This window comes from Salvia miltiorrhiza, chromosome 1, assembly GCF_028751815.1.
Source record: "Salvia miltiorrhiza cultivar Shanhuang (shh) chromosome 1, IMPLAD_Smil_shh, whole genome shotgun sequence".
NCBI lineage: Eukaryota > Viridiplantae > Streptophyta > Magnoliopsida > Lamiales > Lamiaceae > Salvia > Salvia miltiorrhiza.
Window position 1 is genome coordinate 68770650 of NC_080387.1, and position 15736 is coordinate 68786385.

The 15736-nt window shown below is 32.2% G+C and overlaps 1 protein-coding gene and 1 long non-coding RNA gene across 2 annotated transcripts; one reads left to right on the plus strand and one right to left on the minus strand.

The window, feature by feature from the left end:
- The first annotated feature begins 11929 nt into the window (after positions 1-11929).
- On the plus strand, positions 11930-14194 carry LOC131005393 (transcription factor bHLH63). Its single transcript, XM_057932359.1, has 7 exons — positions 11930-12349; positions 12520-12753; positions 12845-12979; positions 13061-13132; positions 13251-13454; positions 13537-13636; positions 13972-14194. The coding sequence occupies exons 1-7, from the start codon at positions 11930-11932 to the stop codon at positions 14007-14009; spliced, it is 1203 nt and encodes a 400-aa protein (XP_057788342.1). The 3' UTR covers positions 14010-14194.
- Positions 13126-15308, minus strand: LOC131005460 (uncharacterized). Its single transcript, XR_009095260.1, has 2 exons — positions 14401-15308; positions 13126-14113 (listed from the first exon to the last, which is right to left on the minus strand). It is a non-coding gene; the product is annotated as an uncharacterized LOC131005460 (long non-coding RNA).
- Positions 15309-15736: the final 428 nt, after the last annotated feature.

Below are 15736 nucleotides of genomic sequence, written 5' to 3' on the forward strand. Positions count from 1 at the left end.
CAGCTGAATTCATTTCCTCACTGTGCAATAATTTAATTCAAGGGATTATAGCCAAAAAATACACGAACTTTGATAAAAGTTGCAATTTTCACCTGAACTTTCAAATTGGTCAAAATATACCTGAACTTATATTTTTTGTTGTAAATTTCACCTCGACGGAGTTCAATCATTGCAAGTTCAGGTGAAATTTACAACAAAAAATATAAGTTCAGGTATATTTTGACTAATATGAAAGTTCAGGTGAAAATTGCAACTTTTATCAAAGTTCGTGTATTTTTTGGCTATAATCCCTTAATTCAAAGGAAAGCAAAACTTCTCAAGCTAATTAATTCCAAAGTGTTGCCAAAAAGAGAATGCAAACTTTACTCAATCTCTACATTCAAACTTGGCAAATACACACAAACAGAGACGATGAAAAGAAAAAATTCCAAATCAAAGGCCATACTGCTGATGTTCTTCTCCTTCAACACTGAGACAAGAACCTATTTTTCCTATTTTTAGCAAACAAATTCAGCAAATTGCAAACAATTTCAGTAAATGAATAAATAAAATAAATTCAACAAAATTCAAATAAATTTGTGGCATTAAGAAATCAATTGAGCAAACAAATTCACCAAATTTCAAACAAATTCAGTAGATGGGTAAAGAAGTTCAACAAATTTAGCAAATTTCAATCAAATTCAGCAAATGGGTAAAGAAATTCAACAAATTTAGAAAATCTAGCAACAAATTTCAAACCACATTTAGGAGCTCCTCTTGGAGTTTTTCTGCGAGTCGACGCCGATGGGGATGTTTCGCAAGGCGCAGAGAGAGGCAGTCGGCGGCGACGTTCCTCGCCGGGGAAAAGAAGCGGCGTTGCGCTGCACGATGTCGCTCCCCTCTCTAAAATCCCGCTGCCACCGTAGCGTTCCCTTGTGCCGCCTACTTAGGCCATCAATGGTCACCGACTCAGACCATAGGAGGGGTAAACTCGCCGGAGAGAGGCGTCACCTTCGCCTGTAGAGGCGGCGCAAGTGTGAGAGAAAATTAGGGTTCCAAAAAATGAAAGAAAGTGAAAATGTGTTGCGTTTGGGGAAGAGTTTTAATTAAGAAAATAGATTAGGATTTAATTAAAGAAATAAGTAGATTGTTTATTAGTTATTGTGGTGGGTCCATGAATGGCAAATAAAGTAAATATGGAAGTCAAAGAAGGGTAAAATTGTATAAAAAGTGAAACATGACTCTTTTACGTGGACAAAAAAAAAGGAGAAACAAGACTCTTTTTCGTGGACGGAGAGAGTATTTTTTTTTTAGTTTGAGACTTTCATAAAAATTAATCTCTTTTCATTTTTGAAAACTTTATATCATATAATGAGTTTCTTTCTTCACTCATAATACATTTAATTATCATTATTAATACTATTTTTTAAATGAGACCCCTTCTCCACTTACAATACACTTTAACTATTTTTTTATTAAAACTTGTATCGTGCCCTTTTATGACTATTTTTTGTGGACGGATAAAGCATTACTTTTATTCAGCCTAGTAGACTTTGGTTTGAGACAGTTTTTGTCAATGTTTTTCCTTTCTCTTTTGAGTGATTTTTGACAATACATAATATATATATATATATATATATATATATATATATATATATATATATATGTGTGTGTGTGTGTGTGTGTGTGTGTGTGTGTGTGTGTGTGGGTGGGTGGGTGGGGTGGGGGTATTCGATTCAATGGATTAGATATAATTAAATTTTAGGGGAAAATAGCAAATAGACATCTATCATATAACCCCTTAATATATTTATCACCTCATCTTTTGATTTTGGACTGTTAACCCCTCAACATCTCATAAAGAGTGCAAAATCTCCCTATTCTTAACAAACATTTAACTTCATATATTTTTTTTTTATTTTATACTCCCTCCGTCCATGAAAGAACTTCCTAGGAGGGAGTGGCACGAGTTTTAAGAAAAAAAGTTGTTGATTGTATTGAGAGTATAGAAAAAGTTGTTGAGTGTATTGGGAGTGGTGAAAATGTGTTATAATTAATTTTGAGAGTTGTGAAAAAGTGAAAAGTAAGTAATTATAAGTGGTGGGGCATAGTCCAAAAATAGGTAGGAAGTTTTTTTGTGGACGTCCCAAAAATGAAATATAAGAAGTTCTTTCGTGGGTGGAGGGAGTATTTCTCAAGCAGGTTTCCATTATATATTAGAAAGAATTAACTTTCTTTATTTGGTATTTTTAATGTACTTTCATTTTGTTTGATATAATCTCAAAAATATTGTCTCAAACTTTGTAGAAGCATGCAAGTTTTGTGCCTTCATTTCTTATTGCTTCATTTAGTTCTATTTTTTTTCATAGGGTTTCACTGAAATTTGCTGTTGAAAAAGAAAATTTTAATTTTTTCTTTAATTTATTTCTATGCGCATTTGATTAATATGAATGTTAATAATTTGAGCAGTTGATATTTCCAAGATTCATGTGTTTTATTTCGTAGATTCAATTTTGGGTTGTAAAATTTTTTACTTGTATTATGGTTGCCGGTAAAAATATAATCCCTTAATTGATACTTTAAGAATTAGGGATCTATGCGTATTTTGTTCTTTTTGTCCCTTAATTGACAATTTATATATGTAGAGTGGGACTCACTTGAAAAATAAAAAATAAAAATATTGGACGGAGTTAAGTGTCTATCAAGAATAAAGTGGATTTTGCACTCATTATGAGATGCCGGAGTCTCTGAGGTCGTCTCACTCCGCTCCCTCGCAGTTTGTTTTTATCTCCGTAGACGAGTACTCTTTTTCCTCTAATTGAGGTTTTAATGAGGCTCGACCCTTAGTCTGCTTCTCTGTGCTTTCAAGGGTTTAGGTTTTTCGTTTTTTCTTTTATAAAATCTTATTTTAATAATAATATATTATTCGATTTGACGAAATTAGTCCCAGACTTAATTTTCAGATAGTATAACATAGGATTAGTCTTAGTCAATGAATCTGACCTTTTTATTTCATAAATTTATCTCAAATAATTTTAGACTCACTCAATCTTAAATAATCTCGAGCCAATATAACCTCAAATAATAGGACGGACCCTTATAATATTAAATCTGTCATTGTTGTCTCTATAATGGGCCAGAATGTCGATTCCCAGCTGGAAAGAGAGGTACGGCCCATTTTAAGTTTATCCATAAATCCAACTTTATTATGCTGCTCAACTTTATTTTATTTTCTTTAAGTATTAAAATTCCAACTAATCTGTTATAGCTTAGTACGATATGGATTATAAAATATACATAAAAATCAAAAGAATAATAATTCAAAATCTAGTCCATGGATGCTTCAAAAGATGCTTCAATTATTTTTTAACTATCAATGAGTTTTAGATAGTGTGATATGACAACTAACTAGCTATTTCGATATTACTGAATTTTGTATTCCAGAACTTTCCTATTATATATACAATTATACAATTTGATATTCGAGTTTTATGTTTGAACGTGTTCGTTTTAACTAAGTTCATGTCGTTGAAAATCATAAAATGATTTGGGTCTCATAAGAGTTATATAAATCGATTTTAACTGTATTTTGTTTTAGTTTTAATTTTAATTTTTTTAAAATGTGTTTCTGAATTAAGATTTTATTGAAAGGAAGAGAGAAAAAACTGAAAGAAAACCTATAAACCCATAGAAAGTATAGAGACGCTAAGATTTTTAAAATGTGTTTCAATAATGTACGATTGTATAAATTGATTGGAAATATTTGAAATAAAAAGTGGGTTAAGATTTTTCCGAAATTAATAAACTTAGTATGCTTTTGGATTGAAGGATGCTATTTTGTATATGAATTTCGAATCCACTTTGCAATTCCTTCAATGCGAAATAAAACCTCAATGTTGTAGTTTTGGAGATTGATTGATTTATTTATATAATTAAAATAATTTCTATTTTATTCAACGCTCTACAGCATCTTCTAATTAAATATTAGGATTTTTATAAAACTTTTATCTAATGGAATATTTTCAAGAACTAACTAACTAACTCGCCGCTAAGTCGTATTTAATTGTTGTTACGTCTATACACACAAACACAAAAACGTTTCTTAGAAGTAAAAGATTCTTATATTATTTTTATGTTTTGTGAAAATTGATTATTATTAAAGAATAAACCGAAATATATTCACTCAAATGAAGAAATCATATTTTTATAGGACATTATGAATTATTATTTAGAACCAACAAAAAGAAAACTTATTAGTAGGAATGGGGTTTTTATATTTTTATACACAAATCTTGATAAGGTAGCTTTTATAACTACTACACTAAAAATATAGTATTACGTATTTGACAAAAGCACCCTGTTGAATATTGGAAATTGGCAAATTAATTAATTAATATAAATGGAACTCCAACACTGAATCCCATGATCCAGAGACTTCTCCTTTCTATTTTTAACATTCAATTCAACTTGGCCGATTTTAATTCTGTTTAATTTTTGGGAAATGTATGAGTTCTGATTCAAAGTATCAGAGATGATTCAATGCTAAACTACACCGTATGACGTTTGTATGTCAGGAAAGTAATGCTAATTAAAAATGTTATTCCTAAGAAAATGAATCATAATAGATTTTGTGACCTATATTTGGAAACACGAAAAAAAAGAATTCTGAATTTATATCATTAAATAAACATAATTAATTAATACATGTAATAATTAAATTGAAATTAACATGCACAAAAAAATTCTCTAATCAATTTTTTAGTTACAACAACGTACATTATTAAAGTTAATTATGTGATTCATAATTCTAAAATTAAATTCAAATGTTCTTATGATGATGATGATGATGATGATAATAATAATAATAATAATAATAATAATAATAATAATAATAATAATAATAATAATAATAATAATAATAATAATAATAATAATACACAGCCCACAACACCTACTAAATAAAAATTATAATTTGCATTTTAATAAAATAATATAAATAATATAATATATAAATATATGGGGTTGCATTCTACAGAAACAGAGTTGTTGAACGCAAAACAGAAACATTGATCATGACAGTTAATACTGTTGAACGTACAAATGATTTGTTGAACTTTTGGGGACTGGGGTTCGATGGTTGTTCATGTTCAACACAAATTCGCATTGAACGTTGAACGAGCGAACGCTGACTGTTAGATTAGATAAGATCAACGACTGAGATTCTGTCTCCTTTCTCTGCCTATATTTGCGTTTCTATAGAACCTTATACATATATATATATAAGTAAGTAAGTAAGTAAGTAAGTAAGAATCTGAAGAAAAAGAACACCTAAGAAAAATTAGGACATACAAATTCTAAAAAATTGCACTATTTTTCTTGTTTTTAGGATTATTATTATTATTATTATTATTATTTGATCAAAATTTAACCAAACACAAATTTAATATTTTAAAATTAAATTATTTTTTCATGATAGAATCCGTGGCAAACAAACAAACCCTATAAGTATTTATATGAACGAATCTCATAAATGTAACTCCACTCAAATTCAAAATTGGCTCAATGTTGCGATGAAAATAACGGCTTCTAATTCCTACAATAGAATGTTTTAATACGGTACAGTTTATGTATTTAGAGGGAAAAGTTATGCTATACTATATTTTATGTGAATATCTCTCAAGCAGTCAAGTTAAGTCCTTGTTAAGACCTTGTTAGCGTTATTTTTTTTAAATATATTATATATTTATTTTTATTTTAATACTTTATAATTTTATTATTGAAATCCTTAATTTTATACTAATTAACATAACAATTAAAGTTCGATTTGTTCATATTCCCTTTGACTTCAATTAATTAATAAAAAAGAACATATCAAACTTTAATTTTTATATAAATTATAAAATTAATGATCTTAATAATAATTTATAAAGTATTAGAATAAAGATAAATATATATAAAAAAACTGTAACCATTGTTAAATATAAGTTGTTCACACATAAACCGCTCAAATGAAATATGGAGTACATTATAACATTTCTCTCTATATATATATTTCCTATTATAGAAAGAAAAGAAAAGATGATGTGTATCAATAATATCACTGAATATGAGGCAGACAATATGAATTTTCTCCATTTTACACTTGCAAAGAGAAGAAACTGTTTCAAAGTTTGCAGGTTTTCCGATGAGCTACAACCACTAAAAAGAGGCACCTACATATTTTATCTCAAAACACACACACACACACGTGTACTTATATATACTGGCACTAGGGATGTAAATGAAGCAAATAATTTTGATTCGATTCGGTATTCGATTCGAATTTTTGATATTCGAATATCAAATTTTATGATTCGAATACGAATACAAATACTTTTTTTATTCGTTTAGTTATCAAATACTATTCGAGAATCACGATATTCGATTCGATTTGATTCGGTATTCGAAAATATATATATATATATATATATATAAATATAAATAATAAAATTTTATTTTTGGAGTTGGATTTTGAAATAGAAGAATATATTTAGTATATATTATTGAGTTTTTAAAGTAAATTTTGAAATATTATTTTACATTTTTTTCTCTATTAAAATCGTGGATTGAATATATTCGAATTAAATTAATAATAAGAATTTTTCGAACCGAATATTCGATTTATATTGTGTTACATACATTTTTTAAAAAAGACAAACGAATATTCGATTCGGTTCGAGTATTCGCGAATAGTATACGAATCGAATACAAATAGCGAAATATGATTCGAAAGGTATTCGAATACCGATTCGAATATGTAATTAATTTTACGAATATGAATCGAATACAATGATATTCGATTCGATTCGATTCGTTTACATCCCTAACTGGCACACATGTATAATACACATACAAATACTACAAATTAATGTACGTGTATATATATATATATATATATATATGATTGGAAATGATGAAAAGCTGCTAGTGGGATCTTTTTCTTCTTTCTTCTTGTTTCCCCTTTCAAGTGGGTTTCGTTTTCCAATGCAAGATTTTTTGTTTACTTGAGATTAAATGATGTTAGGAATTTTAATCAGGTTGTTCGAAAACGAGAATTCAATTAGAATTATAATTGTGTTTTGTGATACATTAGACAAAAAGATGCAGTGGGTTTTTTTATTAGTATTATTTAGTTTGGTTGATCATATTTATTTAGGAGTTTAAATGAAAAATATATATGTAGCCATCCAAACATTAATTGTCTGGTCGATTACAACTTATTGGATGTTTATGTAGTGGATTAATTAACCGTTAAATTAATGAAATTTGGTTTTCACTTATTGGTTTAATATTAAAAAATCAACGAAGATGTATGTAATATATGAAGGCACTTTCGTAGAAGAATTAAAGAATGGCTACATAATTTTAACAAGTCTACATATTTCGACAATCTAAAGCGGGATGGATACTGAAAATAAGCAAACATGTTCAAATTTACAAAAACCCCATAAAAAATACTCCACACATATATAAACTTATATATTTTGGGGTCCTGAAAAATAAAGGGCCAGCCCTTGCTCATGGACACCCATTGCGATAGATTCATTATCGTTCTAAAATATATACTCCTGCTTTCCATTCTCACGTCTCATATATATATATATATATATATATCTATATAGGAAGAGGTTCTAATAAAAACCTCTGTTAAAATGAGAACTAGGAACCTAATCTTGACCTTTTAAATATTAGATCTAATGGTTAGGATTTAGTCAACAAAAGAAACCGTACATCTATTATATTTTACTGTGCACTTAAAAAATATGCAATTTATGCAATTGAAACCAACAATGCAAAATACTCAAGCAAATCGAAATTGTGCATCTATGCAATTGAAACTGTGCATCTATGCAATCGAAATTGTGCATATGTAGTTTAATCTCAGCCCTCTATTTTATTTAAATCAATGGCTTTAAATTGGTTCCTAGTTTTCATCTTAAGAGGGGTTTTTATATTAACCCTACCCTATCTATATATATATATATATATATATATATGTGTGTGTGTGTGTGTGTGTGTGTAATATTTATGATTCCTTTTATAATTCATACATACATACATTTGTACAGGAGCCATATATATGCAAATCTAATACTAGATTTTTTGTTGGGTGAAACCAAAATTGGGTTATAATTTTGAATGAGAATTTGGAACATTGGATCTGCTGCTAACCTACTATATTTCATTGCCCCCTTATCACATTCCATAACTTTATATCCCTTTATTATTTCCTGCCCTCATTTCATCCCTAGAAGATAAGATAATAAGAGACAATAAAATAATTAAAATTCACACACAAACACTATCTCAGATTTCATAGGATTTTCTAGATCCTGCTATACATTACACAACTATCTGCAGATGTAAAATACTTACAAAAAAAAACTGTCAGCATTTTTTGTAATTCACACACACACACACATAGAGAGAGAGAGAGGGAGAATATATAATTAATCTTCTTAATTGTACAAGTAATTACTCTTCTTTCCAAGTATATATATGATATAATCTTTGTGAAAAAGACTAGACATTTATGTGGGGCTCTTGCAAATGTTTTGTATTTTTATTATCTCACTCACACACATAATTAATTAATTTTGTAAATAGTAGTGATAAGTCGATGCATGATGCATTTTAAGGTTGGCAAAATGAGGGCACTGTTGATTGGTTCATTGTACTTGGGCTCTAGGGCAATAAAAGCATAAAGACGGGAAGAATTTGAGTAAAGCAAAATTAACATTTAAAAAGGAAACTTGATGCATACATAGATAAATAAATAAAATAACATAAAAACTAGTGGTATAGGGATATTAGTTCCACAGAAAGTGATAGGAGAATTGAGATGGAGACAGCTCCCATTTGCCATTTGGGTTTTGGATACCTTAGGCTCATTAGTGATCACCCCCACCCCCACCCCCTACCCCTATCTAAAATACACAAAACACACATATACGTATATATACCGAGGACCTATCAAGAGACTTGGAGTTTGAGGCGAAAAATAAAATAGTACTACTATATATATATCACATAAAGTTCATGAAAATTCATTTCTTTTTTGTTGATTTTCCGACTGCAAAAATACTTATTAAATTTTTATAATCAAGATGTTCAACATATTACTCTATCTTGCGACAGAGTTGATCTTAAATAAATATTTATTAATTTTAATACGAAAGAAAGTTCGAATGATATTGAATAAGCTGTAACTTGCAATATTTCACAATATTAAAGAGAAATTTTGAGAAGAAGAGAAAATCTTGAGAATATAATATTAAATGATTAAAGAATTGTACTAAAGAGGATTAGAACCAATGAACGTACAAAATTAAAGAGCCTCTACCATTGTACAACCTTAAATTATTGTTCAAATATGCGTCAAAATTAAAAAAAGAAAAAAATATTGTTAAAAAATAAACAACAAATTTCTATCTGTGTAGATGTATAGACATATATTTTTATATATCGGGGGCACAAGGAAAATGTTCACTTGGGCCAGCCAGTCCAATGTATACATATAGGAAAATGTTCAAATGAAATTATTTATCTATATTTACCCTAGAGTAATGATAAAATAAAAAAACTCATTTTTTGTAAAACTTACGAACCCTTAATTATAAAATTATTACATGGGTTGACTCCATGGAGGATCCAATTATTTGTAGGTGCAGTTACTTTGTAAATTACTTACAAAGAATTTATAATTTTTACATTAAATCAAGTTATATACATATATATAACTCTACCCTATTAACCTAGCTATATTTAGTAAAGAATAAGCAGTTTCACCAATAAATTAAACCATGTTTCAACTTAAAAACAATTTCAAAATGCCATCATGCAAAGCATAATTTTCTTGCTCTATGAGAGAGAGAGAGAGAGAGAAGTTAGATGCCCTTATTTCAACCGAAATTGTTGTAATGTCTGCGTCAATATTGTGCAAGATTAAGCCGTGCATGATATATCAAGTTATCAACCATATAATGAGAGCTGTGTCAAGTCACTTGCAAAACTAACTACCAAAATTGCCTAAGCTACAAGGCATGTAACACACACATTCATAACCATGTATGTCCCCATTAATAATTTGAATATTCAAACCAAAATTATTTATGTTGATGATTAGGAGGCCTCGTCAAGTTGAAATTTGAAACTATGTTGACGATCATCGATCAACTTGAAAAATATTAGTATTCGTTATTAATTGACATTTTTTTTGGAAAAATCTAATCAACTTTGAGTCAAAACCCTGATCATATTTGATAGTGATTTTTAATATTAATACATATATTTACTTAACTGCACCATTACGGTTGTTAAATCAGCGTCATTTTCATAAACTAGATATTATTCGTTGCTTTTGTCAGTTATGATTTTTCTATGCTTATTTAATTTTCATTAACCGCACATATTACACGACTTTTAGACTCACAAAAGTGTCATATAATTTGTGTTTTTCCTCGTTTGGTATTGATATAAAATCACTCAAATAGAGCACAAGATAATACGAGACGAGGCAAGACAGCAACATAAAAATATGATTAAAGATGCCATCGTCATTTTTAAGAAAAGGTGAATGGGAAATATTAATTTAATAATATAAGAAAATTATGTGAAAATGATATGAAATCTGTACTGGATTATGGTTGTCTAGTGACAACGATTTTGTAGAAAATCTATACACAGCGTGGTCCACACTCAAATTGTGCTATCTTAATGTTACTATTTTTAGTTAAGCAACCTTAATTTAACTAAGTTAGTCATACATAAATGCAAAAAAATTAAGGACGTATAATTAATAATTATACATGGAATTAATTTTCTAGTCTTCGCCTCCCAAAAAAAAAATCTAGTCTTCGGAAATAACGACATGCTGCTACAAAATAGAGTCTCACTCCCTCCGTAGTCACAAAATAAGAAGGAATATAAATAAATTGTGTAATCAAAACATGGAAGTCACAATATTGGCTACCTAAAAATTGTGTGCGTACAATCCTAGTGGTTGGTGGATAAAGTCTTCAATCATGTTTTGATTTGTAACAAATTCGACTACTTTTTTTTTTTTGGCTCCCTCTCTCCCCCAAGAATTTGAAACATTTGAAACCCAAAATTTTCAAAAATGAACAAATGTTTTCAGACATTTATATGGAGTACTAATTAGCAAGAAATCTGGTTAAAAAAATTAAGATAGTAAAAAATTAAGTCCCCTGAGTTACGTTAGTGACATTATTATTTTATTTGGTTGATTTAGGAGATACAATAATAATCTGGAGTGTCAAAATCGGAGGGCCCAATACCTGATATAGGGCCTTGCCCCTACAGTGAGTGTGGGCCCAGAGACACGCCCACGTGGCTAGTCACGTCTTGATGGGCCCCGCACACCATGGCTTCTGCTTGTGGTTACATTCCATGCCTCTCTGCCCCCACCTATCCATATCTCTCTCTCTCTCTAGATTTATTTATTCCGGCAGGTTTATGTCAGCCGGCGGTCGTTATCGGACTTTCCGGCGGCTTTTCCTCTCAATTATGCATGCCCCACAATAGCCCCGCTCTCTACCAAATAAAGAAATGCCAACCAATATTTTTTAAATGCTTTTTCTTCCCCCAACTAAAATTTATGATCAAAATTATATACCTTTTCCCTAACTACCTTTTTCCTCCTTCCCCATATATAAAACCGAAGCCCACAGCCACCATTTTTCCCTCACACACACTTCACACAATTTCCCACTCTGTGTGCTGCGTGAAACCTGGATGAAAACACTGCAACAACTGGGTACATCAAAGCACTATATATCCCAAACCACACTCCTCACTTCTCTCCCACCACACCAACAAGCAAGACAAAAATCTTCTTGAACGAACAAAAAAAAAAAAAAAAAAAAGAAAGAAGAAGCTTACTTGCTTGGTAATGAACAGTGGTTTGCCGGAGATGTTGCATTGCCTCAGCTCGACGTCGGAAAACTGCGAAATGAGCGTGCTCGAGCGGCAGCGCTCGCGCCTCAAGTGGCAGCAAGAGCAGCTGAGCCAACAACAGCCACCAATCCTACCTTACTTCAATGGCAACGACCAGCTCAGCTACTTAGGCTTCCACGGCGATCAAGACCTCTGCGAGCTGGTGGTGAACGGCGGCGCGATGAAGCCGGACCCCGGCATCGAAAACGACGACTTCCGGAGGTTTCTGAATTATGGCAACGGTGGTGACTTGGAAATGAGCTGCAATCTCCCTAGAACTGTCAGCTGCCCGCCCAATGTGGCGGCCAGCGTCGACTCGGCCGCCGGGAAAGAGAGCTGCAAGAAGAGGAAGGCTGACAAAAGCCACAACCTCAAGGTATTATAGCTCTGTTTCCTATTTGAATTATATGCAGCATGAAGATTCTTTTCAATCAATGAAAAAAGAAGAAGACGTGGACTCGAACATTAATCACTCTACCAGTAGACCAACACACGCACACAAAATGAAGATTTGTTGATCAAGAATGTGTTTTTTGCTGTATTCAGATAGCTGCAGAGGAGAAAAAGATGAAGGGATGCGCAGAGGAGGAATCTAAGATGACAGAGCAAAACAGCAACAGCAAAAGCACCACCACCACCATTAGCACTTCAGCTAACAAGAACAGCAAAGGAATGTCATCTGCTAATGCGAAGAAGGTCGCCGACGCGCCAAAGACCGATTACATCCACGTCCGGGCGCGTCGCGGCCAGGCAACTGACAGCCATAGCTTGGCTGAAAGAGTAAGAAAAAAAAAGCCATTCCCTATGTTGGATGACACCTTGATTTCATCATGTGAATATTTGTTCTGATTTATGGCTCTGATGGTTGCAGGTTCGACGCGAGAAAATAAGTGAGAGGATGAAATACCTGCAAGATTTGGTCCCCGGGTGCAACAAGGTCACCGGGAAAGCCGGTATGCTCGACGAGATCATCAACTATGTGCAATCCCTGCAAAGACAAGTAGAGGTATATAAGATAAAACACCATTTTCTTGCAATCATCATCATCATCATAATACCAAGCTTATGAGATCCATTTCTATGCCAGTTTTTGTCAATGAAATTAGCTGCAATCAATCCAAGGCTGGATTTTGACATCGAAAACTATCTACTTAAAGAGGTAATATTATTATTAATAACAGAGGCTTCATTCAATAAGTGACATAAAGAGATATATTTGTCAAATACAATCTGTTTATGCTTATGCCACCAACTGAAAATTCAATTCTCCCCTGCAGATTTTTCCTGCCTGTGCTCCGGCAGTCGAGGCCTCGTCAACTGGCATGATCGATCATTGCCACCTGCAGTTCAATACACCAGTACAAGGAGTTACGGGTTCGGGTCTAGAAATGGCTGTGGATCCAATGGATGCCACGCTTAGGAGAACCATAAGTGCCCCTGTAACAGTCCCACAAACATTTCTTGATCCATCCAGTTTGAATGTAAGTTGATTAAATTTCTTACTTAAAATGGTTAAAAGGCATACATCTCAAGATGTTTGACAAAGCAACTACACATAAACAGCAAATTCAGCACGTAACATGGGAGGATGAGTTGCAGAATCTCTACAGTATGGAGTACCAACAAGGAAGATCTGCATCATTTATTTCTCAGCAAATTACAGGTACACAGACATGTCTTTGAAGCTACGTTCTTCATGTTTCTGGTGGCTTACACAAATTAAGCATAGCGGATATTGCTGCACTCAATAAGAGACCATAGTAACCCCACAACACATTTAAAGAAACATGGCTAACTAAAGTTGTGGTCCTAAACGGTGCAGTTGCTAATTAGGCACCTTATCCTTTTTTTCTGTCTTCCACTGAGAGTGAAGTGATGATCCAATCTGCTTTTTCGATGACACTAATTCCTTGACTTCACAAATTATTTGTCATCCGATTCTACCAATTTACAGTTCTAGATGAAATGAGTGTAACTAAATAAGCTTATCTCTTGCAGGTTACCTCGAGGCAAACCATGTAAAGCTGGAGATGTGAATCAAATATACAGATTCTTGAATTGAACAAAGTCCAATTCAAAAGTGTTGCCGATCCTCAAATTTTTCACCCCCTTCGGAAGCTACATGTCGTGTATATTGCACCTACGTGTATATTTAGTGACAAATATTAGCAATGATTATGATTAGTAAAGATAATGAAAGATAGCGCAATTTTGTATCAAATTTCCCTTGCTGATGGTAATCTTCTAATACAGAAAGACATTGCATATGTTTAAAGCAAGCCTCTTTGTAACTGCAAGCCAAACAAGCAAGCAAATAAAAAACAAGAGGGTAAACTACTATAACTTCAACAACTGGAATTCATGTAAAAGAAAGTACAAAAGGGTCACATTCATCAAGTTGAACAAGTGGTAGTGTATGAATTAAACCTGAAAGCAATCTTAATTTTTTTATTGAAGGATAGGAAGACAACAATGAACCAGTAAAACATGGTGTTCCTGTTGCAAGAGAAGAACGAGACATCCCATTTATAGACCTCATAATTAGAAAACGAAAGGCATTTTCTCTTTGATTCCTGTCCCATTTTTTCCTTTGTTGTGGAGTTGTGGGGACTGGCCATAAATGAGCATTGAGCAGCAAAGGTTCAATAGTTTTTGGGATAGGGGCAAAAGTATATGAAAGTTTTCTAGTACTAAAGTACAGGTTTAAGGCCATTGCAAGAAATGGCTACAAATGCGTAGACCATAAAATATGTTGGGGAAAACATTAGCCACATATATCTTTTGAACTAATCTTTACCCTATGCTACTTCCATCCATTATCGTTTCAACAATTATCAAATATTCTTTCTATAAGAAAAGAAAATAAAAAACATGACAGAATGCTACGCAATTTAACATGATTAAGCCATGGAATATCAGGCATATAATCATGAATCTCAAGACTGACTCCCGGAAAATGATAAAATTGATTGACCAAGATGCATTGTAGTTTTGCAGTCTTTTAAGCATCATAACACAATGATTAAATTGAAGAAAGAAAACTGGGAAGAAATCAGTCAAGTCTGACAGCAATCAGGCCTATCAGAGCATCTTCTATCTCCATGCTACATAGAAATTTGTGAAAGCTGGGGAATTATGAAAAACAGAAATTCAACAGGAAATATGTAATATAAATATCTACAACAGTAGGTCTCAATCATAAAATAGTTTAATGACCAATTCATACTAAAAAGATTACTTTTTCTCTTTTCCTAATACAGTCTAAATGTTTTCTTTTCCTTTGGGGGTGGGTGTGGGGAGGGGGGATGATAATAGTGGTTGGCATAGAATTAAACTGAGACTGTTGAGAAGCCAACCTGTATCCTATGGTTTGCTGAGTGATTCTCAACTTTGGGACCTCAAAAGGGCACCAATATCACACCTTCATTTTCAAGCCATGTGGAAAAAGGTAAAGGCTGGACCTGGCTTCATATTATCTTCAAAATCTTTATGATTCTCTCTGCCTCAACGGATGGTGAAAGAGAATTTTTCCTGCTCCAGAACTTCATCAAGAAAACAAAATTCAAAGGATAAAGAAACGAAAGCGAATTTTTGCCTAGTCGTTGTCAATGGGGCCGTTCCCCCTTCTTGAAAAATTTCTTTCTCAATGTTGACAGCTTACAACTATAAAAGTTATAAACCTAGATTCTAATGGCTGTGGGATGCTGTACAGCCCAGCAACAGGCCAGTATTCACTGGTTGTGTGCCTTTTACTGGAGGAGAA